We start from the raw sequence: 26,998 nt of genomic DNA, 5'->3' as shown, positions 1-26,998 counted from the left end.
CGATCGGGTGCTGCTTTTGGCAAACCTTGGATGCTTGGGCAGGGAACCTTCTTTGTCGGAAAGGATTGTAGCTGATGATCATGAACTTCTGCACGAGATTTCAGTAACCCTTCTGAGTAGGAGCAGTAATTGCAGTCCAAGTACTCTTTCACATTTCTCCTTGCATCGAATCCAAGCTAGCTGATCGTGCTGTAAACCCGACCGTTCCCATATATATCAACCTTCCTGGAAGGAAAGTTGAAAATTTCAGGATCCAAGATTCTGCATATGACCTCATTTCCGTGTTATCCATCTCGTGGTAGCAAAATGACGTTTCATGAGTAAGTGAAACATAGTTAACTGTTATGCTGAAGTAAAAGTGCTTGTTTTCCAGGAAGCAGGATATTTGGAAATGGAAAATGATTTTCAAAGTACACGCTGAAAATGAAAACCAAAAAATCTCCTAAATCACACACACATATATATATATGTATGTATGTATGTATGTATGTATGTGCGTATGTATGTTATGTATCTGTATATTGTAAATGAAATCATCTATATTTGAAGGAATAAGGTAACAAAACTATTGGAGCTAAATCAGAGCAAGAAGCTATACATTATGTGAATTTCTTCTAGTTCATTTACCATCGAACAATGAGATAAGAGAGACTGAAAATGGATGAAAAGATCAATCATCGTTCTTTTGCAGTAATCTTTGGACAAGTTGACAACTTCCAGTAGTCTTTGGAAATGATTCAGTTTCTTAGGGACGATTCACTAATCTGAAACTCGCAACATGTATACAGGCAAGCCGCAATTTTCCGACCCCGGCACCAAAATGATGCATTGCAAATCCAATTTCCAATTCATGATACACAATATCTGCAGTGAAGCTTGAGAACTGCTGGTCGAGCAAATATTAGTGGAGATTTGACTATCCGTGACTCCTCGGGTCAGCGACTTGGTGGACCCTCCGTCCCTCGGTGCTGGAGTACTGCCCCACCACACGGGCATGGGGCACAGTTGATTCCCCCCGGGCAAGGGCGTCTACATTCTCGAGCAAATACTGCCTCGGGAGCCTCCCCACAACGTTGCCCTCCTCATTCCCCTCCTTGTCGAGGAACGCAAAGTGTGGGATGCCTTCGACCCCGAACTCGTCAAGCTCCTGCTCCCACTTCGTGTTGTCCACATTCAGCATCACAAAATTCACACGGTCCCTGAATGCAGAAAGAGTTAACATTATGACTCATCCCAAGCAAAGCAAGCTAGAGTCCTAGATTTAAAAAATGTTATTTGTCTGGGTCAAACCATCGATGTTACGTTCATCCTATTTAGAGCTGTGAAACCCTCTCTACAAGCTGCCCTGAGTTCATGCAAGTTATTAGTTCAATTTTTTTTTCGATAATTAATTATTAATAATTATTTCAATTTGCTATTAATTCAATTTTACTTGTTTATCAAGAAAGTTCTACCAGCAATAACCTCACCGAGGATTTGTAAACTCTTTTCCGTCGTTTTCTGAGGAAGATACTATGTAAAGAATATATTGAAGGTATCTATTACTATTACTTGTATTGCTGCTCCACTTTGTACACATCAGGAGCTAATTCTCGGCAAACTTCACACCAATCTGCGTAGAACTCCACCACCGTGGGCTTCCCATTTGAGAGAGCCTAAACAACCATCACGACAGAAAATGTAAACAACTGCGGAATCAAGGAACAGAACACATGGACGCGATGCAATACAAGCAAACTCTCGGGTCAGAATAATATTCAGGTCTAAGGCTTTCTAACCGCCTACCTCTTCATAGGGCAATGCAGCAGCAGAGAGGTCTTTCAAAGAAACACCAAAATCTAATCGTGATGATAAGAAAAGTCCAACTGCTGCAACAGCAGAAACTGCTGCTATTCGTCTGTTGAGATTTTTGTCGGGCATTTGAGGAAGCCCATCGTCCGAGGAAGACGTCGCAGCTTCTTTGCTACTGTCATCGGGTGAAGAAGGCTTGAGAAGCGACTTTTCCTGAATGAAGATGCGGGCTAATAGGAAACTTAGATTTTGGAAGTGAAAGATCAGCAACAAAACCTCACGAACGTGCATATGAGTGTCAGAGAAAGAGGCAAAAAGAGACTCTGACCATGCTGCTTAACAAGAACCCCTAATATATTGATTTCGCATAACCTAGAGGCTCAACTCAGCACAAGGCCGACTCAGAAAGTAGCCGAATATAGAGTTCTTCTCTTGTGAAAATTCTCTAAGTACATGCTGGAAGAAACAAACATAATCTAGGCCAACATTTCTCAAGAAATGCTAAAACTCGAGAACATAAAGCAAGACTAGCTATGGAAAAAACAGTCCCGGAGAATAACTCAATGCTTCTCATTACTTATGTCTCTTAAGTAGGAACCACTGAGACAACTCATTGCTGGGAGACCATTTAGGTCCTCGGGATCACAGAACCGCTTGTCGTTCATCTTGGAAACAGGATCATTACAAACCGTTCCAAGAACACCCCTGCTACAATCATCATAGCTGAACTCCTTATTAAGCTAGTGACAGTTCAAAATTTTCAGGACTTGAAGTCCGCTGCAAATGTAGAAGTCCCCAACTCTAACTCGTCAGTAACAAAGATATCGTTCGGTTTTTAACACCGAATTCCCCTCCTTTCACAAAATGCCTAACCATCGACTATTTCAATAAAGTTTATGCTACAACCACAATACATGTTTCATTTCGTTTCATAGCCACCTCCACATTTGGACTTGCCTACGATTAACAAATCCCAAAACTGTGATTTTTTTTTTCCCAAATCAAATCCAATCCAACTCCAACTATAGAGCTCAAACGAATTCAAGAACATGAGAAAGTCATACTCAGCAACCAAAAGGGTCGGTTCAGACAACAGCGAAAGATTCAAACAAACACAATGAAGCACATACAGTGGAGGAAGCTTCCTCACTCGGGGTCGAGGTCGGCGTCGGGTTCGTCTGACAAGCAATGCTTCGAAGCCTCCGAGCCATGCTCATGCCAAACTTCTGCCTTGAAGTTTTCACATTTACGAGAACTGGCGACTGAAGGTTACGAGAAGAAGGTCTGAACCTGTGGAGACCCAGAGGACTCGAAGCTACGCGAGACATGGAAGATGAACCTGCTCCAACTGTACTGTTTATGGCTGAATTGGGCATACAGGAGCCGCCCAGAGACGATGTTTACTGAGCAGAGCGGACCCCTTTAGATATTCTTTCTGCTGATAAGAAGAGGAGTCGTCGTTAAAATGGTGAACTCGGAGATTTGGGATGTGGGATTTTGACAGGAGCTTGAAGGGGAAGACGACAAGTGGAAAAAGATCCAATTTTTTGAAACAAGAAAGAAGAGAGCAAAAATGATTTGTGGGTAATTCAGTTCTGTTTAGTTCATCAATCATTTTTGTGGTGAGGAGGAGGAAGAAGAGAAGGAATTGGAAGGAAAAGATGAGGGCCATGGAAATACAAGTGATTGGCCTCACTTCCTGCTGTTACATAGAAAGTCAAATCGCCACACATCTAAATCTCATGGTTTTTTTTTTCCGAATAAAAGGCTAGATCGAGTTATTAGCCCGCTGTAATTGTCCCAACTAAGAAAATCTAACTGTCACGAAATGTTCCTTTCGCAATAGCTCACTGAAACTTTAGCCCAACTTGATCACCGCAGCTCCACCAACACACTACTGAATTAAGTCCGAGGCCTACTAGATCAAGCATTATGGGCCGGCCACCGCCATCCCATAATACACCCATATAGTGGTGAGCTCTACGTCCTCAGTGAAATTTGAACTCGTAATGTTCAAATGGAGCGCTTGAAACTTAATCACTAGACCACCGTGCTGGTAGTTTTTAAAACTCATTGTTAGGTTACTCATTAGAGGGCCTTTGTGAGTGGATTTGAAGGGAAATGGAGAGAGAGTTTTTTTTTTTTGGAGATTTATTTGAAAGAGAGGGAATGAAAAAAGGGAAATTTAAAAGGAAATACTCCCGTTCTATTTTCCTTCGTTATTAAGAATTTTCTAACCCTTCAAATTGAAGTGAATTGAAAAAGGTCATGTTCTATTTGTTATTACCCTATTCTCTAAGCAATTCTTTTTACAATAATATTTTTAAACTTTATACAAGTGTTATTTACTAGTGTTTATATACATAACGGTAGTAGTGTATGTATAGATTACTGTTATAATATATATACACTACTATATATATATATATATAATAAAAACTTCATAAGCTAAAAGTGTTTTTCTTAATTGAGAGCTTCTCTCTTTACTCTTTCTTTCGTTGGAAGCTCCCTGCCCCTTCTCTTCTCCGAGCTCTTAAAATGGATTTGCAACAACTCATCACGTGGAAAGATAACCAAATCTTTACAACATTCTTTAATCCCAATCGCCCCATCTCTACTCTTCCTTGTTCCCCAACTCCCTGCAATGATCAAAGCTACCCCATCTTTACTCCTACACCCAACACTCTGTAATTGATTTTAATGGCATTTACTATCATTTTCTCCACCGTCGCAAAACCGTCTTCTCCCCCACCACAATCAACCGCAGGTAAACAAAGTCACTATCTACTTCCTTCTCCCAAATCTTCCTTACACCCACATGATACCCCACCACCAATGGAACTCACAAATCTTGAAGGCTCCACGGCATTGGCAGAGATGTTTGGCTCGCAAATGTATATGACCCACAGCCAAGATGTCCTTTATCTGCCGACTAACGAAGAAGAAATATACAAATCAATGCCGTTAACTCTTCTCATCAAGCTTTTCGGCTTTAAACCCCCACCCTTAAAAGCTATTATACCCCGTATTTTACAAGCCTAGTACACAAAGAAGGGAGTCACCATAACACCAAAGAAGTGCACTGATGAAATCCTGGTCTGTCTTTTTAGAGACAAAAGAGACATGCTTCATGTGGAAAGAGATCGTGCTTGGTCGGTCTAGGGAGCACACATGATGATAGCCCGCTGGGATAAGTGGTTATCACTAGAAGAAATCAAGCTCGACACAGTCTCCTTCTGGATTCAGATACAGAGCATCCCTCCTGAAATGCTTTCCGAAGACAACATCACCAAACTAGCTAAAAGGGCGGGCAAGGTTCTGGAGATTGATTGGAAAGATACACCATCCCTCCCAAAGTGGTATGTCACGCCGCGAGTTCTTGTCAAAGTCCCGGTCACAAGGCCGTTATGCCCTCAATGTCTCATCAACAAAAACAACGGTTCAGCATCGTGGGTCTTTTTCAAATATGAACATCTCAAGACATTCTGTTTTGATTGTGGAATACTTGGACACGAGCAAGGCACTATGCGTCGGATACACCAACAACTCCAAACCTATATGGATTGTGGCTACGGTTCGATAATCAAACGGATCTCCCACTACCGCAGGTTACCGCTAACCTCATAGAAACTCCGTCGCCGACTCCGGTCACCCGTCTCCCAGGATTTAGAGCTCCCTTTCCAACCTACCCCCGGAGCGCAAATTCCCAAAAGCCAAGATACAATGTCATTTTTCATCTCCCTGAAAGTATGGCTGCTCTGACAGATGATAAGGACAACATAACCCCAAATCATGTTGCAAGTGGAATGTACTCTGCTCACACTTCGAAACTAGTGACCGCTGAAGGCTCGAAAGGGGAAGAATTGACCAACAGCAACCCGGATTTCCTGCATCGGGGCCACACTAAAAACTACATCCCCAAGAAAAAAGACCACAAGGAGGACCCCCCAAAAACTCTGCCCTCTCAACGGATACACTCTATTTAGGCCTTATAGAGCAATAAGCCCAAGCATAGGCCTAATACCAGCTGGGGCCCAATCCATCGAGGCCTAGTCTTAGTTAGGGCACGACTCATAGCAAACAGCAGCAACGCAGCGCATCTGTTGCAAAACACAAACAAAGCCATGGAAATTGTTCAAATCGCGCTTACCTTCCCAATGAAGAAGATGAAGTATGAGATGTCAATGGAAGATTTCCTCAAGCATTCAACTCCCCACTTTAAAATTCTCAACAAAATGGCTAGGAAAATTGGAGAATTTGTACAACAAGATTGGTATGCCCTTCAATCTATCAGTAGTGCCGATGGAACCAGACAAAACCCCCTTTGATGATGGAGACCCAATAAACCCTTACGCCAACAAACCACAATCCATTACAATCAGATCACCAATACTATGTTCAGGATATGGAAGATGAAGTCAATCCTGATGATTTCCAAATGCCTGAGGAAGCGGACTTTATCAAGCTCCCGATGAAACCATGAGTCTATTGGCGTGGAACTGTCGGGGTGTAAGGGGAAACCCCATAGTTCGAGCTCTACGCCTCCTCATCCGCAAGCACCGACCTAGTATTATCTTTCTTTCAGAAGCAAAATCGTGCTCCAGGCATTGCAATAAGATAAAGCAACGTTGCAACCTCGACGACATCTTCTCTGTAGAATCCTCAAATACCGCAGGCGGCTTCTGCCCACTCTGGAACACCGAGCTAAAGGTAACAATTCTTAAATCTTCTCAATATTATATCCATGCTATTGTAGAGTACCATGTTTTGCCTGCCCCTTGGATTCTCACTGCGGTATATGGACCCCCTTATATGCATACAAAACCTGTATTTTGGATTGAATTAACTGATCTTGCTAGTGCTATTGATCGACCTTGGTTGATTGTGGGTGATTTTAATGAAATCTGTGTTGTTTCTAATAAGTTTGGAGGTCGTAATTATGTCTCATCTTCTCGCTCCTTCCTTGATACATTTATTAATCAATCGGTATGTGTTGATTTTGGTTTCACGGAAAACCCTTTTACTTGGCGAAACAAGAGGTCGGGTATTGCTTCTATAAAATAACGTTTAGATAGAATAATTGTAAATGATGAATGGAGAACCACTTTTCCAAGAGCAAGAAAATTTTACCTTACATAAATTCGATCTAATCATAACCCTATTTTACTAAAATTATGGATAGATTCATCACACAAATCAAGACCTTTCCGTTTTGAAGAAGCATGGACCCGAGACCGATCTAGTACTGACATAATAAAAAATGCTTGGAATAATATAGTAACTGGCTCAAAGGCCTACCAACTCTCCATTAAAATTCGAACGGTAAAGAAAGACCTTAGGAAATGGAATAAAAAGGTATTTGGATATTGTGACAGTAACATTGCATGAATCATGGAGAAACTCGAAGAAATTCAAAGAAAACATCAGACCTTGAAGAAAATCTTATAAGAAAAGATCTCATATGGCGTTAGAAATCAAGGGAACTATGGTTGAAAGAAGGAGACATAAATTCAAAATTCTTCTACTTCTCAACTGTCATCCGGCGTAAATCAAACCAGATAGCAGCCATTAGGAATGACAATCAGGAATGGAGCCAAGATCACGAGGGAATAGGCAACTACTTCCTTAGGAACTTTCAAGATCTTTTCAACTCCTCTCATCTAGTTATATCCGAAGATTTGGAAGGTTTGATCAATCGGACCATCACAAAACTCGGGAATGAAAGGCTAATCTAAATTCCAGACGATAAGGAAATCATTATGACTCTAAATTCTTCCCAACCTCAGAACACCGGGACCATACCAAAATTCCCCCCTGTTCTACAAATATTATGGAAAAACAATCAAGCCTCGTCTTCTTTCGGCAGTAAAAGACTTTTTCATGTTAGGCTACATTCTCAAGGAGTGGAGTAAGCCTTCAAGGAGTAGAGCGTCGGCATTGTTAATGTAGGACTGGCAGTCAGTTCTTGGTATTTGAGAGGAAGGTTTCGAGGTCGAGGTCGAGGTCGGTTGGATGGGGACCCGAAGCTTCTCAAGGGACTTCTTCAGGAGGATCTCCACCGGGTTCGAGGACTTCGAGAGAGGATCTCAGCTTTATCCTCGACCTCATCCTACTAGGTCTCTTCCTACACCACCATTTCGACATCTCGTGAAAATATTTGAATTTATGACATGTGAAATTTTAAAAAAAAAAACCGTGACATGTGCTATTATTTGTTCTTAATAATTCACACGATAGAATACAACACGCACATCAAAGTGGATACTGACTGATTACAAAATGATGCAAAAATTATCATGCACAAGTCAAACTTCAAGTTCTCTGACCCTCCGGCCCCAAAATCCCGTTCACCACCGCCGTCGCCACCACGACACCCACCACCTCCGCCCCCGCCACTGCAGCTGCCTGCGATAGAGCTCCGAAGCTCACCGCCGTCTCGACCTCCTTCTCTGCCTCCTCTATCCCCCTCTCGGCCGCCTTGATGCCACGCTCCGCCGCGACGATGCCCTTCTCAGCCGTCTCGAGCCCCTTCTCGGCGGCCTCGAAGCCTTCCCTCACGATCTCCTCCGCCTCCTGCTCAGCTCCTCTCAGCTTCTTCCTGAACCCGAATAGCCCGATGTCCTCCGCCCGGGCAGGCCGGTCCCTCAACACCAATGCGGCCGCGGTAGCCGGGAGCAAGACAGCTAGCTGCCTCCGGGTGGGGACTGCGGCGGAGCGCATAACTGGCACTGGTCTGACGGCGGCATGGGCCGCGGGCGCCGCGTAGCTCGCTTGTCTGAGTGAGAAAGATGGGACGAGTGTTGTGGACGCCATGGCTCGGCTCAGCTCAGCTCTTCCAGTTCTTCCCTCTATAAGCCCCTGGTGATATTGGGAGTGAAATGTTCTCCGGTTTTGTGGCTATGGGAGATCGCCCGCGTTATGACGAAATTGCCCCTGAACGAGTGGCTATGGGAGGAGATGGGGTGAAATTGCACGAAGGCCTAACCACCTAAGATGCCAAAAATCATAGTCCCAAAAGTATATTATATAGTAATTCGAACCTAAATTTAATTTTAGTTGTAAGAATGAGATAGATCTTTTCAAACTATCTCGAGTTCAATTTGCCTATATGAGAGCAATTCGTGTCCCAATCAATGAAGTCATCGAGTATGGACAGGCAACATGCGCAATGCTATCAACCTTGCCGCCCCGACAATAAACCCCTAAATTGTGGTAATAAGTTATATATGTTTATTTTGTTAACCCGCACCGAAGCTGCGGGTCCACAAAATTTTATTCAATGATATGTTAATTATTTGTTAATTAATATGCCAAAATGCTGCGTTATGTGTTTCTTTTTAACCCAAAAAAAAAGAGGAGACAAAAACAAAGGGATAATCAAAATTTGTGGGAGAAATCATAAAAAATAGCAAAAATACAAGGCCAAAAGTACTTTTGTTAATTGTATTGATGGTTATGATATGCTAATTCTGAAATTCTTTTAGAGGATATAAGAAGAAATCAAAAGATTATAAAAGAAAAATGAGACGTAGTGCAGTAGTATAAGTTCTCGCTTGTAACTAAGTGGTTACGAATTCAGTTTTCTTAATGGGATTTCTCGTATCTCTTTATTAACTTTTTATTTTCTTGTATTAAATTTGTGTGCCTTTTTTGAATCTAAAAAAAAAGAAAAAGAAAAAGTAGGGGACGGTATCGAGAGAAAAATCAAAATTTGCAGGAGAAATCATAAAACTTAGAGAAGGGAAACTTATGCTCCGTTTGGTTTCGCAGTTAAAATAAAAAAAAAATTAACTTTAACTCAACACACAACACAACAAAAATACACATTTCTCAAGTAAAAAATTTTAACTCAACACATTACACAATTATTTGTCATTTTCCACAATCAAAATCAAAGTTACTTTAACTCTCAAACCAAACGCACTATTATAAAACGAGAAAAGGGCCACCTGTGATGATTTATTCCTTCACACCATCAGGAGAAAGAAAATGTAAAAGCTTGACACTTTGTCCAACTCAAACAAGAGTTGTAAGGTCTGTTTGGATTAAGAGTTAAAATCACTTTGATTTTAACTTTAACTTTAACTCAACACACAACACGACAAAAATACACATTTCCCAAGTCAAAAATTTTAACTTTAACTTTAACTCGACACACTATACAACAAAAACACACGTTTCCTAAATCAAATTTATAATCCCAACTTATTTGTCATTTTCCACAATTAAAATCAAAGTTATATTAAATCTGAATCTAAACGTACCGGTAGTTTTTCTATAATAAAGACTGTAAATTTTAAGGAAGGGGTGTTAGTGTAGTGGCCAAGATGCCAACTCGAAATCAAGACGTCTTAGGTTCAATTCTCATCGGTGGAATGTAATGTCCTTTTATTTCGTTTAATTTCCTATGCCTATGTATCTCCTTTATAAATGAAAAAAATAAAGGCCGTAAAGTTTTGGAGGACCAATTTTCTTCTGGTTTTCCCTTTTATGTTTTGCTTCATAGTCCAAGGCCCATTTATAAGAAAGCCCAATGGTCCGGTTTAGGCCCAAATACTGTTCCCCGTCAACGCGGCCCGAAGTCTCGATTTATATAATAGAAAAACATTAGAATTTAAATGAAAATTTATGCCCATTTTCTCCGATTTTGCGCCATAAATCGAAAGAAACCCCAAAAACCCGAACGAAAGCTGAAACCCTCCATTTGCTGGGGAAACTCTTAACCCTCTCCAGAAAATCAGCAATGGCGGGCAAAGAAGAAGCTGCTCCGACATCGAAAGCATCGGCGGCAGCTCCTCAATCCTCCACCGACGCCGTGATAGAGTCCAGCAACCTCGTTGGAGGTGGCGCGGAGTCCACGTGCAACGACTTCAACAACAACATGAGCAGCGGCTGTAACGCCGAGAGTTCCGCCGTGACTTCGGATGGCGGGAAAGGGGAGAAGCCTCCTCTGGAGCTCGCGGACGAGCTGGTGGAGAGAGGATCGAAGGCTCTCAAGGACGGGGATTTCGCCGAGGCCACGGATTGCTTCAGCCGTGCCCTAGAGATCAGGTCAGGGTTTCCTCAGTTCTCTTTCCTAGCTGAAAGATCGATGAGTTCGGACTGTGAGCTCTTTATCTGCTGTCTTAGGTAGCTGCTCGGTGAGCAGAATTATTACCGCTCAAATCTTAACATATTAAGCTGACCGTCGAGCTAAATCAATTCTGTGTTAGTCGCTAGTTAGTTCGATATCCAGAAGATGTTGTGATCAAAAGGATTAATTTCATGCTGCAATCTGCTGAAGAACTCGACGACTCATTATCAAATATTGTAGATTGTATTGCGGCGATTTAAACTTGTGACATGAACTTTGTCTCAAGCGTCGACGCGTTAGAATTGTGCGTATGATGGTGACTGAACAATCGTTATAATTCTTTGGTGGACTACGAAATAACTGTTTCAGCTCTTATGATATATTCCTTGTATCAGTTGTTAAGTTTTCTTTCTTATCAGGGTTGCACGTTATGGAGAACTTGCCCCAGAATGTGTCAATGCATACTATAAATATGGATGTGCCCTGCTGTACAAAGCCCAAGAGGAGGCTGATCCTCTGGGCAATGTGCCCAAGAAGGATGCTGAAAGTCAAGAGGGCTCTACTAAAGGTGGATCTGCCAAGAATAACGTGAACGGTGAATCTTCTACAGCTTCCGTTTCAAGCACTGCAGTGCAGGTCCCGCTCCCGGAATCAGATAATCAGGGTGGAATAGTAGAGGATGGTGGTATGTATTTTGCATTTTGCTTTTGTCGCTATATGACAAATTATCATGTCAAGTATAGTTGTTTATACTTGTGCCTTTCCTCAGTGCCTTTTTTTCGCCCTCCCTTTTTAAGTGCAATTGCTAATATCACGGTAATATCTAATGATTGTACTTAGAATATTTAGGAATGAGAAAGAGGCATATGCAATTCAGTTTTTTGTTTGTTTTCAGTACATTCTTGTGAGTTCTTGCTATGTATGGTTAGTGCATATCTCCCCTCCAACCCCCCCCCCCCCCCCCCCCCCCCCCCCCCCCCCCCCCCCCGGGGGTCTCTTCCCCTCTGATTGAAAATTATAATTGGGCGTATTGACTGTTAAATTAGGATGACGGCATTAATTTTTTTTTTTATGGTTTCAAGGGTTTTGGGTTTGGACTGCCTCTTTTTAAAGGTAAATGTCTTTATGATTTAGTATGTGGGGGAAGACTGGAACCAGTTTCCCAGAATTTTTATTTGAAATGCAAGGAAATTATTAACAAACCATTCGTTTCTCATCAATAATGATCATAGTATATATCCATTTCGAGTTTTGGTAGGGATAAAGTTTAGTTTTTCTAAAGAATTTGACCTATTAATGACAGCTTCTGGTGAGAAGGATCAAGAAGAAGATGACGAGGATAGTGAGGCTGAGGATATTGCTGAAGCAGATGAAGATGAATCTGACCTGGACTTGGCATGGAAAATGCTAGATATTGCGCGTGCTATTGTGGAGAAACACTTTGGTGATACAATGGAGAAGGTGGACATATTGTCAGCCCTGGCTGAAGTTGCCCTTGAAAGAGGTTAGTCTGCCAATCCTGTTTTTGTATTTCAGTGTTCAGCTCTACAAAGCCAAGAGCTCATTTTAGACTTTTTGTTTTTTGGGTCGCATATAGAGGACATTGAAACTTCTCTCAGTGACTACCAGAGGGCGCTATCCACTCTTGAAAAGCTGGTTGAACAGGACGATCGACAGATAGCTGAACTGTATCCTACTCTGTTTCTCTTTAAATTTCTTTGGTTATGTGCGTTTGTGAAGATTAAGATGGGTGATTTATACTGTATGTCAATTTTTTCAGTTGGTAGCGATAGGCTTCCTCCTTATCTGCAATTTCACTTTTATCCTTATCTAGAGTTTTAGAAACTTCCGAATCTGCTTGTGCTTGGAGATTGGTTCTAAGCCGTCAGAGGCTATTCCCTACTGCCAGAAGGCTATATCTATTTGCAAGTCTCGAGTTCAGCGTCTAATGGATGAAGTGAAGAGTTCCTCTGAGCCAGTACCATCCTCAGATACTTCTGTATCTGATGGAGGTGTTATTGAGTCTTCAAGTGGGTCCCTTTCCAATAAATCTTCTGCAGATAAAGAGGCTGAAATTGAAACACTTAACGGCCTCACTATCGAGCTTGAAAAGAAGGTATCTTTTGCTTAGTATAATATGTAAAACCATCATAGTTTGAAGCTTCTAAATTGTGTTGGTGAATCACTTGTACATTTCCCTTCATGCGCAGCTTGAAGATCTGCAACAGGTTGCTTCAAATCCAACGTCAGTTCTCACAGAAATATTGGGAATGGTGTCTGCCAAAGCAAAGGAGATGGAGAAGAAAGCCTCATCAGCAGCTACAGGCTCCTCCCAGATGGGCGCTAACATGAGTGGAGATTTTGACTCCCCTACGGTCTCCACTGCTCACACGAGCGGTCCTGCTGGAGTCACACATCTCGGTGTGGTAGGAAGAGGAGTCAAACGTGTTACTATGAGCTCGGGCGCAGCAGAATCGAATCCACAGAAGAGACCTTCTTTGGAGTCTTCCTCAGATAAGCAAGATGGTTCTGCTTCTTGAACATGCTGGATGCACAAGGTGATAATATCTAAAGCTTCAACTGACATGAATTTTGTATTGAGGAGGTACAATCGGGTATGCGCCATAGGAAACTCATCTTCTGCTATGTGTGTTTGCGTTAGATTCATAGAGAACTCCGTCTTCACCATAATATGAGGTTTCTTATGCTGTTGTACACTCGACTGGATATCATATACTTTTCCAAATTCTAGTATAGTTCATGCATTGCTCTTAAAATTGATTGCCTTCAAATATGCACCCTTTATATGATTCTCTACAATTTCTCACTGTGTTGTTTATGAGCCACATTGATCGGAATATTGTAAGTGCGAATAATGTCGCTTTCCACACAATCAAATGCACTGCCAAGGATTTTTTGCTTTCATATGCCATCCCGAGTGTCGAGTATTAATAGCAGAAGCTGAGGGACGAAGTCCTTATTCTAGTGTTTGAAGTACCGCCTCGAAGCTGTGCATCAAACTATTTCTAGAATCGGACAAATGCATTAGAGCCGTCACGATATCTTTACCCCGACAAAGAAATACTCAGACAGGCTTGAATTCTCCCATTCTGTGATTGGACTATGACCCATCGCAGTCGTCCGGAATTCATTAAAGTCTGACGTTATTTAGTGGGAAGGGGCAGAGAGGTTCGATTGGGTGGTTTTCCTATCACAAGTCGAAGATTTTCCTTCCTATTTGATTCGTACTGTCTTTGTCTTTCTCTCTGTTTGGTTCCTCTGTTATAAGAGTGTCTGTTTTGGTTCTTCTGGTAATGGAATATTGAAAGATATACATATGTGTAGTCGTTGTTAAATATTGCTAATGTCTCCGTCGGTTTGTTTCAAAATAACTGAGACCAAAAGAGTGTTCATTCAATCGAGTGTTCTGGTAAGTTAAATGGTGCATTATGTCGAATTCAATTTTTTTTTTCTTTTTTCTATTACAAAGGAGATTCAAGGCGTGGTGCAATGAAAGATAAATTTTTAAATAATTAATAAAGGGTCTTAGATGTCTTACTAGGTATCGAACTTACGATCTCAAAATCAACAGGCGAGGGTGTGCGTCATTATGCTACATTCTCTTTTGATTTTTTTTTCTTTTAATAATGAATTATCCATCTAACGTAGGATATTATACATTTATACATGACCATTTGTAATAAAGATAGCACGTCAATTCTATCGTATCCCGGATTGTCTGCTTTATGTTTGTCCTACTAATAACATATAAACATCAGAGTAATGGTATTTATATCCAATATCATCGTTATAAATAAGATGAATCATCGTCTGGCAATATGCAGTACACGATTTTCACTACGGTATGCAAGATATTACCAATGAACTTTATGTCTTACATGAAATGGGGATAAAAGCAATTTGTCAAGAAAGACATAGCCCGGCGATTCTAAAACAACCAATAGATCGACAAAAACGGTGACGAAGACACGTCTTCGATTGCGGCGACATGGCAGAGGACTTTCATATTCTTTTACGTGATAATGTTTATAATATGGTGAGAAGCTGGTGATGATGTGCCATATGAGATGAGCGTAGTTTTGGATGACGATAGGCACTAAGCAGATCATGTTGACAATTTCAAAGCTGTTATATGTCTTCGTTTTTTTTTCTTGTTTAATTATCGATCAATCCGAAGCTCCCCCGAAGAAAAACTGGCTATAAAAATGGAAGAATCTGAATAAATCATCTTCTCAGGCAAACCGTAATTTCGAAGAAGCAGCAAATCGTAAGAGGAAGAAGAAGAAGAAGAAGAAGAAAGGATGTGCTACAAGGTGGTGTGCCAGCAGTGCGGGAAGTACACATGGGGAGGGTGCGGTGCCCACCTCAAGACCCTCTACCCCTCCATCGAGAAGGGCAAGCACTGCGCCTGCCGGCCGTGGCCTGGCGTTGCCGTTCCCTCCCAGACCGCCACTGCCACCGCCACCGCCACCGCCACCGCCACCACCACCAATGCTGCGGCCTCCTCCGCTTCTTCTGGTATGTTGCTTGTGCCTTCGGGAAGCTTTGTTAGACCTCCTCACGGAACTTCTTGATCGAAGATTTAGGTCGTTAGTTATCACGTATTCACGTGTATCAGTGGTTTGATCTTACAACAAAGTCTATCTCTTGATACCCAATGGGATTGTATCTAAGAACTGATCCATGCGACTATAAAGGAGTCGAATTTCAGTCTATGAAGGTTCCATTTTATTTTTATTAGTAAAGAGTTCCATTTACACGTGCATGCGGATGTCGAAAATAGTAATGAAGGCATGAATACGTGTTCTCTATCAGAACCTGAAATCTCTTGCTTTTTAAGAGGAGAGCGTGTAATACGATACTACGTCTCCCTTTCTGGATTGTTTAGTTGGTCTGGTCCCCATCATCCACCCTTTTATTCCATCAGAAAAAAAAAGTAGAAAGATTTTACCTTATTTTCATCTTTATTAATATTAATTATTTGGTCTTTCATTCGTGTCAGTAAAATATTATTGGTCCTCCCTCCCGGCCTTGCTTGTTCTTGCTTTACTTTGCGAAACAGAAATTTAAATTTACAGTCTGCTTTTGCAGTATTATCCTCCCCCAAAGCCTCATCAAAAGCACCAAAAAGATGATTAATCGTCATACCTTATTAATAATTTTGAAAAGGAAAGAGTCCTTTTCTTTCTTCTTCTTCCTTTTCTTTCTTTTTTGTTTTTGGTCAATTCAATTAATTTCTTAGATTTTATTCCTTTTTTTTTTTGCAGGTAAATAATTAATGACCCAAGATATGCATGGGACGTTCGAGGGAGTTGATGATGTGGGGTGGGGATAATGTCATGTAAACATACTCTCCAGAAATAATATGATGTGGGCAAATAGGATCCAATCTTTATCCAAGGCAATAATGTCAACAAATAAATGGGAGAAATTTTAATTAGTTGTGGTATGGGGTCCGAATTTGGTCAATGTAGGTTGACCAGTCAGGTTCTGGAACTGTCTTCTTCTGTATACATATTACAATGTCACAATAATCAGTGTTTTAGTTAATTAATATTCGAGTTACTTTGCATTATTTGGTAATTGAAAACCTCTGAATTTGTCTTTTTACATATAGAAAAGTATTGTGAACACGGACTAAAGCAATAAGAAATTTTCTGTGATCATTTGGCATTTTTTCATATTCAAGACAATCAAGGCTCTATTAGTATACGCAATAGAAATTTAAAACAAGAAGCGAAATTTCTTGTTTTTTTGGTGTGATTGATTCTCTATTGAATTAATTAGTCAATTAGTTAATTAATAACAAATATATTATTAAATTATGAATGGGATTTTGTGCATATCCCTTCCCTTCTTTTTAGTCCACTTGATGTTGTCACGGAACATAGACCATAACGGCTTCCCCCATACAAAACGAAACCTCCTAACAAAGGTTCTTAACCTTTTAAATTTTTTTTTCTTTTTTTACTTCCCCTTAAAACCTTTTTTCTTTTGCATAATAAGAAAAGTTACTAATTATTTTAATAATGCGTGCCCGTGATATTTATGTGTTCAAAAATTTCCAAAGAAAGGCTCTCCACCTATTTTTCTTTGTTCTTGTAGGATACATGGCCATGTTTCTTTTGAGTATATTTAAATTTGTTCTATTTGCCCTAATGCGATATTCAAATATATATCTTAGGAAATGACTTTAAACATGAAGATTTCCGGTTCATTGTACATACATAATGATAAGTTCGATGGATGTCGGAGATATATTTATCATAATAATAAGGAAAAATTATACATTTGGTCATCTAGCTTTGGATACTTTTCTATTTTAGTCATTTAGATCATATACCTTTGAATACTTTTATGTTTTAGTAATTTTCCTTTTTCTTGATTCGTTTTCATCCAATACCTTTAATTATTTTTCTATTTTCGTCATTTCAACATTATTTTTATTTAGAGAAGATTTTAACTTTGGTCCTCAATCTTTTAAAGTTATTCTTTTATCTTAATTCTTTTTTTGGTTCAATGTTTTCTTAATATTAAATGTTTTGTTTCTTATACTTTTACCATTCAAATTCCCATAAAAATATCTGCACGACATATTTGAAATTTATAAAAAAAAATTATTATTAAAATTCTAAAAATAAAATAAAATCTATCGAAATATATTTTGAGCGGGAGGATGGTAAATTGAGTGGGAAAGAGACGGCAGTAGCCGATATGGGACAAAGTCGGGCATCACCACCTTAGGCTTATACATCCATCAATGATTACACTTTGCAACATCATTCCGTGCATCAAGGTTTACCACGTTCTTACTTAGTGTGTCACTACCAACATCATAGGTGTGGTTCGTGACTATCAAACTACAATCGCCTTTACTTTTTCTGTATTTTTCCATTTTGCTACTCGCAAATTTGAGTATCGATTCTCCTAACGTAAACCACCACTCCCTTGTCAAGATTGCCAGTAACTTAAATGCTAACCCCTGCTCAATCTCTCGGGTAGTTCACGATCTTTCTTTTATTATTTTTATATAGTTTTTTTAAATTTTGAAATTAAAATAATAATCTTCTCAAATTTAACAATGTTTTGTGGGCATTTTATGAGAATTCGAGGGGTAGAATCGTGGCAGTATAAGAAACAAAACGTTTAATATTAAGAAAAATTGAACAAAATAAAAGAATTACGATAAAAAAATAACTTTAAAAAGTTGAGGACCAAAGTTAAAATTTTCTCTAATAAAATCTCTGATAAGATAACGAAAATAGAAAAGTAATCAAAAGTATTTGATGAAAAGAATCAAGAAAAAGGAAAATGACTGAAACAAAAAAGTATTTAAAGGTATATGATCTAAACGACAAAAAAAAATCAAGAAAAATACAAAAATAGAAAACCATCCAAACGTAAAGAATCAAATGTATAATTTTCAATAATTATAAATCAAATCGAAATCAAGCAGTGCAACCCAATTGAAGAATGATCAATATCAAGGGCCAATACGCGAGCTATTTCCTTTTTCCTTTTGCATGAAAATGGCTAGTTCAATAGCTAAACTGGGTCTAAATAACCTTGTACTTCCATCGCATTTTAATTCGCTCTCATATTGACATTATTCCAAAGTAAAATAATTCCAACATAATCATCGGACCTCGGCCAGTTCCATAAACTCATGTTACATCTCGTTTGATGTGGCAGTTTAACGTTACAAATACAAATCAAGTTTATTCCAAATTAACTCGGCAAGACTTCCTTAATGGCTGGCAAATGTGAATTTCGTAACTTAAAAGGGTAATAAAATGTGCCCTAGGGAAGCCTTAGCAAGCCTGCCCTGAAATTGAAGCATAGGCCCAATGATAACTAAGAAACATCCCAAGCCAATCATGTTAAAATCGGAACTTCTCTTGGCATCAAACTATTTGTCCTCTTCTTGTCTTCCGTTGTAGAGGGAAGGCCCCTAGCTCAGCGATGTGCTTATATAAACAACCATAGCCAAAAGTTGGGTCAACTTTACTAACCCCTTTTCTTTTTTTGTCCCTAATTGGACTTTAATTATAATTAAACAGTCATCCAATCACGTGACGTGGTAACTATTCATAAAAATAATTTTTTTTCTCGTGAACCTTGAGAATTCATTTATAACATGTAAAAATTACATGACAAGAGTACGGGGTGAAAATACTCAAGAAATGAAGATTACATGATCAAAATTAATTAGATCCTCCCAGACATACTACACAGAAGAAATTGAGGTGGAAAGTAAGGGTAGTAGTAATCCGAAATTTCGATCAAAACCCTTTTCGTTACACATGGAACCCAGTAAACCAAAGAAGGGTCAAGCCATATATGTATGAAGAACTCAGCCATCTGTTATCGAGGTTCCGTAGAGACCTCGATATCAAAGCAAAGTATGGGGCTTGAGTTGTACTTGTGTGGCAGGAGCCCTTTACAGAACGGTACCAACAAGTAGAATCAGAGTCGAGGTTGAGGAGGGCTATCGACCAATCCAGCAAGCCAAGGAAGATATCTAGCTGTCGACAAATCCGGCGAGCTGGGGAAGGCAGTCAATCGAGCAGGCAGGGTCAAACCAAAACCGCTAAGGAACCTCAATCGGTTCAAACCAGTGACTACGTCAATAGTCAAACTGAGGATAGCTTAGCCGTCTTGGTCGATACAAACCAGTGACCATGCCGAGAAAGACGCCAGGTTGCCAAACAAACCAACCTCTGCCAATTCACTCTGCAACAAGACATACAAAACAACCAGGTTAGGCTCGAGGAGCCCCAAGCTAACATGCCATTAAACAAAAGTAATCCAATTAATTAAAGCGAAAAAATAGTAGTTGTCCAAAACTATTTGAGGTAGTAATTCTTTAATGCAAGGGGGGGAGAGGCACTGGTGGTGGAGCAGTAAGCCGAAGACCAAGAAGTCACCCCATTTTTATTAGGGTTAGAGGCACCGAACAGCTGAAGTCGGCATCCGAACGGGAAAGAGTGTCCATCATTACAAGTCAATGGACAACGTATCATCTCCAAAGTCGGGTGCATTGCCGCTGTTAAAGAAAAAATCAGAGCGTCATTTGCACTGCCCGAAGCTGGACTATCGAAGAGGGATCGGGCGCAACCCTGGTGTAGAGGGGAGGTTGCTGCCACACGCACCAACCGAAGACCGAGAAGAGGAGGGGAGGGCCCTTCTGACCGCCAAGACGCCGTCAGCACGACTCCAAAAGCAAACAAACCCGGATTCCTTCGACCCGATAAGATTGATTCCGCTCTGTAATCCAAAAAGACCTGACCTGTACTCAGACCAAGATGCTCAATCTAATCAGACTGAGTAAGGCCGACCATGATTGGTTAGATCATGCTCAATCTACTCATGTTATGCTCAGATATGGTTGGATCTGAGCAAGATCCGACCATTTTTGGTCAAGTTGAGCACAATTTGCTCGAAGACTTGCGACGGGAGGGAAGGGAGAGGGTCATAGTAGTTTAAGGATCAGGTTCACCGGAAGGAAGGCGTAGCTACCACAACAGGTAAACCAAACGCTCAATAGCATGGAAGAACTGAGACGGATGGGGACGATGGGCAGAGACAGCTAGGGACGAAGACGTTCCTTGATCTATTTCAAATGACGTGGTGAGAATATTTAATAAGAATCTTTAATGAAGAATAATTATGGCAATTATTTGAGTAATTAGCACTAAATTCCTAGCTTCATACAATTTGATTGGTGTTTTCTTACGTCATGTGGTGATATAGGATCAACCAATAACTTTTCGAGAAATAGAGAGAAAAGAACTGCCACGTAAAGTTGATCTAAGTAAGTTGATCTCACTCATAAAAATATCTATTAATCTCATTAAATTAGTCCCACTTGAATTATTGTAATTTATATCTTTCAAGTCATTTTTATTAATTTAATATAGAAGTAATTAATTTGAGAGATCGACATATTTGTAGCAAGTGGGGTTGGTTTGTCTTCCACTTTTAGATTCAATTTCTTCTGCGACTGACATAATTTGCGGGCATCATTGTCCATAAAACGATCACCCACACTAAATTACCTTTTAGCTCAAATCATAGGACAATAATGGCTAATTTCATACCTCTTTATAACAACACCCCAATACCGAACCATCTTCCTCCCTTTTGTATTTCGGTCCTCCGCAGCAGTTCGGATGTGATTCCGTAAAAAAAAGTATCGTAATTCTCGAAAAGTTGACACAAATTTTGTATCACTGAATTAGAAAGAGGCACTCGTTCATTTGTACTTTTACCGCCAGTAAAATAGAAAAACTTGCGGTTCCCATTTAAGGGGCACACGAGGGATTTGTCATTCTTGAAAAACTTTGTCGACCTTACATTTGGTCTCATGTTCATATCCATCTAGCAGGAGTTTGTCTCACTAAATGTGGCCATAAATGTAGTAAGAATTGGTGGGTGGAGTAGAATTTAATGAAACCGAATTATGACCCAAAATTTCAGATGGAAAAACCGCCAAATAAATTGGATAATTGAAAAGGAAAGAAATAAAAATTGAATTTGAATCTTATCGCTTGAAGAAGAGAAATTCAAACACGAAGAAAAGATAAGCGCATTCATGAAATTGAGCTACCCTAACTTATGTGGGTCATGAGGTATATGTGAATCGAAAAACATTTGCGGCAGGAATAATTTAAACGATTTAGGCATATGCGTCTGTGTATTTGTGAATGAAAATATGAATATTTGTCGATAATTTATGAAATACCTCTCAAGTTTTCGAGTTATCACTATCGTAAAATATTCATCTCATTCAACATGACTCCGCGCACATTGTGATTAATCGGAACAATAGAGTGCACATGTGAGAAAAAGTATAAAGTCGTTTACGTCTATGGCTCGTGAGTAATGGTGAATATAAGTACGCATATATTGCGGAATATTAAGCAAATCTAATAAGTTTTCTTCCTATAAGTCAACCTAGAGATTAGTGTAATCAATGGGTTTGCTAGCAATCACATAGATTTACTATAGCTTAGTCACATTGATAGTTCCCACCTAAAATATATATTTATATTAATAAAAATGATTCACGATGAACTATTTAAATAGGGCCATCTAATTTGTCTCCCGACCGATTTTTAATTATTCTACAGACTTATTTCGATAATCTTGATTTATTATTGCTTACTCATATCAATAGTTCCCACTTAAAACATAGACATATGAATTATCCATAACAAACTATATAAATAATCTACAAATTTCTGTCGATAATCTTGATATGTACTTTCATGGTGCATTCGATGGGTGAGCGGATGCTATCAAATTGTAAATTCGGTTTGGCTCCAAATAATATTCTCACCGACTTTTAATATGTAGACTTCCGTCAACGGACTTTGTACTCACCGGACTAATGGTGTATGCGAGTTTAGTTCAATTCATGAAAGTGACATAGAGCCGGACCGCATTAGCATCGCGTTCGCCCGGGAATTGGATCTCGTTCAGGCCCGAAAACTTTCCATCAGTCGCGTAGCACAAGGTTGAAAGATTAGGTGGCTTTGTCGATGAGTAGCTCCTAATGGTATCATCGGGCTAATGGATAATATGTTTAGTAAAATTATATATCATATCATATGACATTGTCAAAGGAGTGCATTTTTTAGGGAATTAATGGATTATTTATGAAGAAGAAGATGCTGCTTTTCCGATCTTCTTTCCTTTCAAGAAAAAGAGACACCCTTTCTCATTCTGATCATATTTTTGATTGTTTGTTTACAAAAATTAATTAACTTAATTTTAACATGAATTCAACAATAAAATTACTACATTTATATTTTTTTCTCAAATTTTCTCCCGTATTTTTCTTATTCATGATTACATTAATTTTTTAATTCTAAATTTTTTTAATTATTTAATACTTTTTTTTAATTTTAATATTTATTTTTAATTCAACAATATAATTATCATTATTATTATTTTTTAAAAAATTATCGAATATATGTTTTTTAATTATTTTTATCTTTTACTCCTTATATTAAATTAAATTAAAATTAAATCAAATTTAATTTCGTTACGAACCCAATAGTAATTTCTTTTTCCATCCTCTTCATCGTCTTCTTCTCGCCCCTTTCTTTCAAAGTCTACCATTAGTGTGTGTGTGTGTGTGTGAGAGAGAGAGAGAGAGAGAGAGAGAGAGAGAGTGGGGGTGGGTGAAATTTTCAGGGTCTGTTCTTGGACTGTCAAACCCTAGCCGAAGAAATTTTGGTAAAATCAAATCACCACCATCATCATCATCATTTGATCCCACCCCCTTTATAGAAAATCTTTTGTTTAAGCTCCGTTTGTCCGGTCTTGGTTCCTTCTTGATTCCCACTGCCACACCTATATATCTCCCTGCATGCCCTCTACTGTTTCCACTGCAACCCACCAAGCAGTTTCATGGATCTGAAGCTCTCTTAGCATTGCAGCAGAGTTCATTCATACCCGTAAGCAGATTCCGCCGCTGCAATGGCTTCCGAGAAGACCTCCAAAGGTCAAGCATGGTATGACGAAAATGAAACGCATCTGCCATTCTTCTTCTTCATCTTCTTTGGTTGTTCTTCTGCTCGGTGCCCAAAATTTTTTTTTTTTGGGTGTGTGTTGCAGGTTTTGCACCACTGGGTTGCCGAGCGACATTGTTGTGGAAGTAGACGACATGACCTTCCACCTCCACAAGGTGATCCAGTCTCTTCAATCTTTCAGCAATGTCGTGTCCCTATCAGTCCCCGGAAACTAACCAATCACGGTCTCCTCTGTTTCAGTTCCCTTTGATGTCGAAAAGCAGAAAGCTCCACCAGCTGATAGCAGAGCAAGAGGAGAACCCGACAGGCCGAAGCTCTCAGCGCCAGCACCGGCAAGAGCTCGAAGAAGGAGAAGCAGAACAAGAAGGAGAAGAAGACAATGACGAAATCGAGGAGGTCCACTGCCACATCGCCCTCCACGACTTCCCCGGCGGCTCCGAGACCTTCGAGATGGCTGCCAAGTTCTGCTACGGCGTCAAGGTCGACCTCTCCGCCGCGAACGCCGCGCCGCTCCGTTGCGCCGGCGAGTTCCTCGAGATGACCGAGGAGTACTCCGAGGACAACCTTATCGCGAAGACAGAGAAGTTCCTCGCCCAGTCCGTGCTCAAGAGCTTGAGGGACTCGGTGAGGGCTCTGAAGTCGTGCGAGCGGGTAATCGAATTGGCAGAATCCCTGGAGATTCCGCAGCGGTGCGTCGAGGCGATTGTCTCGAAGGCCTCTGCGGCGGATCCTAGCCTGTTCGGGTGGCCGGTCAACGACGGAGCTAGCCAAGGGCGGGATTCGGTGAATCGGTTGCTCTGGAATGGAATCGAAGGCGGAAACCGGAGGAAGGGCGTGAGCAGAGGGAGTAATCTCGATTCGTGGCTTGAAGATTTGTCCCTACTGAGTCTGAGTTTGTTCAGGCGGCTGATTTCTGCAATGAAGGATGGAGGTTTGAGCCCTGAGATTGTCGAGAGCTGCTTGATGCACTACGCTAAGAAGTACATCCCGGGCACTTCGAGATCGAGCCGGAAACCGGCGCCGGCCCTGTCTTCTTCTTCCTCATCCTCTGTTCCGTCGGAGAGAGAGCAGAGAGAGCTTCTCGAGACGATAACCTGTAACCTTCCTGAAGGAAAGTCCTCCCGGTGCTCGACAGGAGTAAGGTTTCTGTTCGGACTGCTCCGGACAGCGAACATACTGAACGCGTCGGAGAACTGCCGGTCGGTGCTGGAGAGGAGGATCGGAGCACAGCTCGAGCAGGCGACGCTCGACGACCTGCTGATCCCGAGCTACTCGTACCTGAACGAGACTCTGTACGACGTCGACTGCGTGGAGAGGATATTAGGTCACTTTCTGGAGGATCTGGAGGAGAGAGACGAAGGCGGCGTTGACGTCAGTCAGAGATCTCCGACTTTGATGCTCGTCGGGAAGCTTATCGATGGATTTCTGTCGGAGATCGCTTCCGACGCGAATCTTAAACCGGACAGGTTCTACAGGCTGGCGATGTCCCTGCCGGAGCAGGCCCGGCTCTTCGACGACGGCCTCTACCGTGCTGTCGACGTCTATCTCAAGGTACTTTTATCCGAAACAGAAATCAAAGTCTCCTGGTGATGGCGACGAGCGGTTTCTGACCTGATTGATGCAGGCACATCCGTGGATATCGGAGGCGGACAGGGAGAAGATCTGCGGCGTGATGGACTGCCAGAAGTTGACGCTGGAGGCCTGCACCCACGCTGCGCAGAACGAGCGGCTGCCGCTGCGGGCGGTGGTGCAGGTGCTGTTCTTCGAGCAGCTTCAGCTGAGGCACGCGATCGCTGGGACACTGCTTGCAGCGGAGACGGCGGCGCCGGAGCCAGGGAGGCCGTCGGCGTCTCGTGCCGGGGAGGATGATGACGAGGTGGACGAGGTAGAGGAGGAGGAGGAAGAGAAGGACGCGGAGGTGCCGGCGACGTCAATGGCGCTGGCGGCACCGGGTGCGGCGGCGCAGGGGAGCGTGAGCGCGACGTGGAGGGCGGCGATGAGGGAGAACCAGGTGCTGCGGCTGGACATGGACAGCATGAGGACGCGCGTCCACCAGCTCGAGCGGGAGTGCTCGACGATGAAGAAGGTGATCGAGAAGATCGACAAGGAGGGCGGCCCTGTCGGCGGCGGGGACCGGAGGAGTTCGTGGACTCGCAAGTTCGGGTGCAAGTTCAAGACTCAGGTCTGCGATTCTCACGAACCGACGGTTGGGGAGGCCCGGAGAGGGAAGCACAACCGTGGACCGTCACGCACCTGATCAGAACCCACCCTCTGAATGGGGAGCTGATCCCTGCCTGTGCATGATTTTTTTTTTAATTTTCATTTTCCCTATTTTTTGGATTTCGTCATTTATGGATATAAATATTCTACAGTTGCCACGTCATTCCTCGGAGGTAAAAATTCCAAAAACAAAAAGATTCTTTCAATCACTACCATATATATTGCAATTTGCTATGGTTGGACTACGCATATGCGAAGAAGAAAGAATATCTCGAACTCGAATCTTAATATACACACATAAACTGCTAAACGCAACATGCTCGCGTCCGAGCACCTCAGCCGGTATGAATGGAATACCAATGAATACTGTATTTATCTCGAGAATTAGTTAGGTTTTTGAATACATTTGAGCGGAGAAAGGGTTATATACGAGTTTCGAGGTGGCAGTTTCTTATGATAAGTCGCAGTCTTTGAGTGGAAGACAGAACAGAAGTGAAAGATATGGGGGGTACTGTTAGTGGAAGTTTCAGTAGTTTCTTTTGTATCTTTCTACCTTCTCCGTTTTGCCTTTTTGAATTTGTGGGATGGCTCCAGTCCAAACAGTTGATTTCATAGGTGTGACATGCAGCTGTTATTGACATGGGCAGGTGACATTAACCTCGATCGAAGGAAGAAGAACCAATGCGGTCATGGCCAACGACGAACGCGATTAGAATTTCAAGTGCGGAGTTAATCCTCAGAATTTGGAGTTAAACCCTCCAAATTTACCAAAAATGGTATTAAAATTGGTTCACATCCTATGCAAAAATTGTGCTCTATTGTGTGTGAATTACGTACAGAATTCAATGCGCGCACCCCTTTGCTTCTGAGCCTGAAAAGATGGATTTTCTCTCAACGACAATGTAGTTTGCCCGAGTACTGTGCGTTGAAGTATTTTCATTTCGGCGATGCTTAGAGTCGATATTTTCCAAATTTAGGATCGATGTGTTTCTTAGGAAGGGCGCACATTGTCAACACATGAAGGTGCAAAATCATAGCTCATAGAAGAAGTTGTGAATGGTCATTTTAGATAGGCGAGGCTTTTGATTACTTTTTCCTCGGTGGAATGGAAGAAACGTTGAAAGTTAAGCCTAAAGTGAAATAAAAGAATCTCCAAGAAGAAGAAAGACAAGGAGCCCGATCATGATGAGCCTTTGCACTTTTAATTCTTATCTCGTACTTCATTATGATTCATCAAAGATTGAAAGACAATATACTAGGTCCCCCCCCGTTTAATATCTTCTTATATGGATCGATGGAGCGAACGAACAGAGTAAGAATTTAAGTAGAACCCGTATTTTTTTTCTCAAGGTCT

The 26,998-nt window shown here is 41.1% G+C and overlaps 4 protein-coding genes across 4 annotated transcripts; 2 read left to right on the top strand and 2 right to left on the bottom strand.

Annotated features, from left to right (window-relative positions):
• Positions 1-658: 658 nt before the first annotated feature.
• Positions 659-3,431, bottom strand: LOC116201309 (thioredoxin-like protein HCF164, chloroplastic). Its single transcript, XM_031532496.1, has 4 exons — positions 2,922-3,431; positions 1,786-2,004; positions 1,552-1,655; positions 659-1,199 (listed from the first exon to the last, which is right to left on the bottom strand). The coding sequence occupies exons 1-4, from the start codon at positions 3,165-3,167 to the stop codon at positions 917-919; spliced, it is 852 nt and encodes a 283-aa protein (XP_031388356.1). The 5' UTR covers positions 3,168-3,431; the 3' UTR covers positions 659-916.
• Positions 3,432-7,969: 4,538 nt separating this feature from the next.
• On the bottom strand, positions 7,970-8,697 carry LOC116201310. Its single transcript, XM_031532497.1, has one exon. The coding sequence runs from the start codon at positions 8,602-8,604 to the stop codon at positions 8,104-8,106; it is 501 nt and encodes a 166-aa protein (XP_031388357.1). The 5' UTR covers positions 8,605-8,697; the 3' UTR covers positions 7,970-8,103.
• A 1,727-nt stretch (positions 8,698-10,424) lies between these two features.
• On the top strand, positions 10,425-13,641 carry LOC116201307 (NASP-related protein sim3). The gene is made up of 6 exons (XM_031532493.1): positions 10,425-10,842; positions 11,284-11,549; positions 12,168-12,368; positions 12,462-12,552; positions 12,707-12,980; positions 13,075-13,641. Exons 1-6 carry the CDS (start codon positions 10,535-10,537, stop codon positions 13,402-13,404), a joined length of 1,470 nt encoding a protein of 489 aa, XP_031388353.1. The 5' UTR covers positions 10,425-10,534; the 3' UTR covers positions 13,405-13,641.
• A 9,368-nt stretch (positions 13,642-23,009) lies between these two features.
• Positions 23,010-25,850, top strand: LOC116201311 (BTB/POZ domain-containing protein At5g66560-like). Its single transcript, XM_031532500.1, has 4 exons — positions 23,010-23,406; positions 23,510-23,579; positions 23,665-24,975; positions 25,049-25,850. The coding sequence occupies exons 1-4, from the start codon at positions 23,372-23,374 to the stop codon at positions 25,679-25,681; spliced, it is 2,049 nt and encodes a 682-aa protein (XP_031388360.1). The 5' UTR covers positions 23,010-23,371; the 3' UTR covers positions 25,682-25,850.
• Positions 25,851-26,998: the final 1,148 nt, after the last annotated feature.

The sequence above is a fragment of the Punica granatum genome, chromosome 3 (genome assembly GCF_007655135.1).
Source record: "Punica granatum isolate Tunisia-2019 chromosome 3, ASM765513v2, whole genome shotgun sequence".
Taxonomy (NCBI): domain Eukaryota; kingdom Viridiplantae; phylum Streptophyta; class Magnoliopsida; order Myrtales; family Lythraceae; genus Punica; species Punica granatum.
Note: the sequence above shows the minus strand (reverse complement) of the source record. Positions and strands in the feature narration are given on the sequence as shown.

What these genes read in the sequence shown, in the direction of transcription:
- LOC116201309 (XM_031532496.1), bottom strand. Translation starts at nt 3,167, where the DNA reads ATGCCCAATTCAGCCATAAACAGTACAGTTGGAGCAGGTTCATCTTCC. An exon ending in CTGCATTGCCCTATGAAGAG is followed by an intron (nt 1,656 to 1,785) that starts GTAGGCGGTTAG and finishes ATGGTTGTTTAG; the next exon opens with GCTCTCTCAAATGGGAAGCC. An exon ending in AAAGTGGAGCAGCAATACAA is followed by an intron (nt 1,200 to 1,551) that starts GTAATAGTAATA and finishes TTCTGCATTCAG; the next exon opens with GGACCGTGTGAATTTTGTGA.
- LOC116201310 (XM_031532497.1), bottom strand. Translation starts at nt 8,604, where the DNA reads ATGGCGTCCACAACACTCGTCCCATCTTTCTCACTCAGACAAGCGAGC.
- LOC116201307 (XM_031532493.1), top strand. Translation starts at nt 10,535, where the DNA reads ATGGCGGGCAAAGAAGAAGCTGCTCCGACATCGAAAGCATCGGCGGCA. An exon ending in TGAAGTTGCCCTTGAAAGAG is followed by an intron (nt 12,369 to 12,461) that starts GTTAGTCTGCCA and finishes GGTCGCATATAG; the next exon opens with AGGACATTGAAACTTCTCTC. An exon ending in GATCGACAGATAGCTGAACT is followed by an intron (nt 12,553 to 12,706) that starts GTATCCTACTCT and finishes CTAGAGTTTTAG; the next exon opens with AAACTTCCGAATCTGCTTGT.
- LOC116201311 (XM_031532500.1), top strand. Translation starts at nt 23,372, where the DNA reads ATGGCTTCCGAGAAGACCTCCAAAGGTCAAGCATG. An exon ending in ACCTCCAAAGGTCAAGCATG is followed by an intron (nt 23,407 to 23,509) that starts GTATGACGAAAA and finishes TGTGTGTTGCAG; the next exon opens with GTTTTGCACCACTGGGTTGC. An exon ending in TGACCTTCCACCTCCACAAG is followed by an intron (nt 23,580 to 23,664) that starts GTGATCCAGTCT and finishes CCTCTGTTTCAG; the next exon opens with TTCCCTTTGATGTCGAAAAG.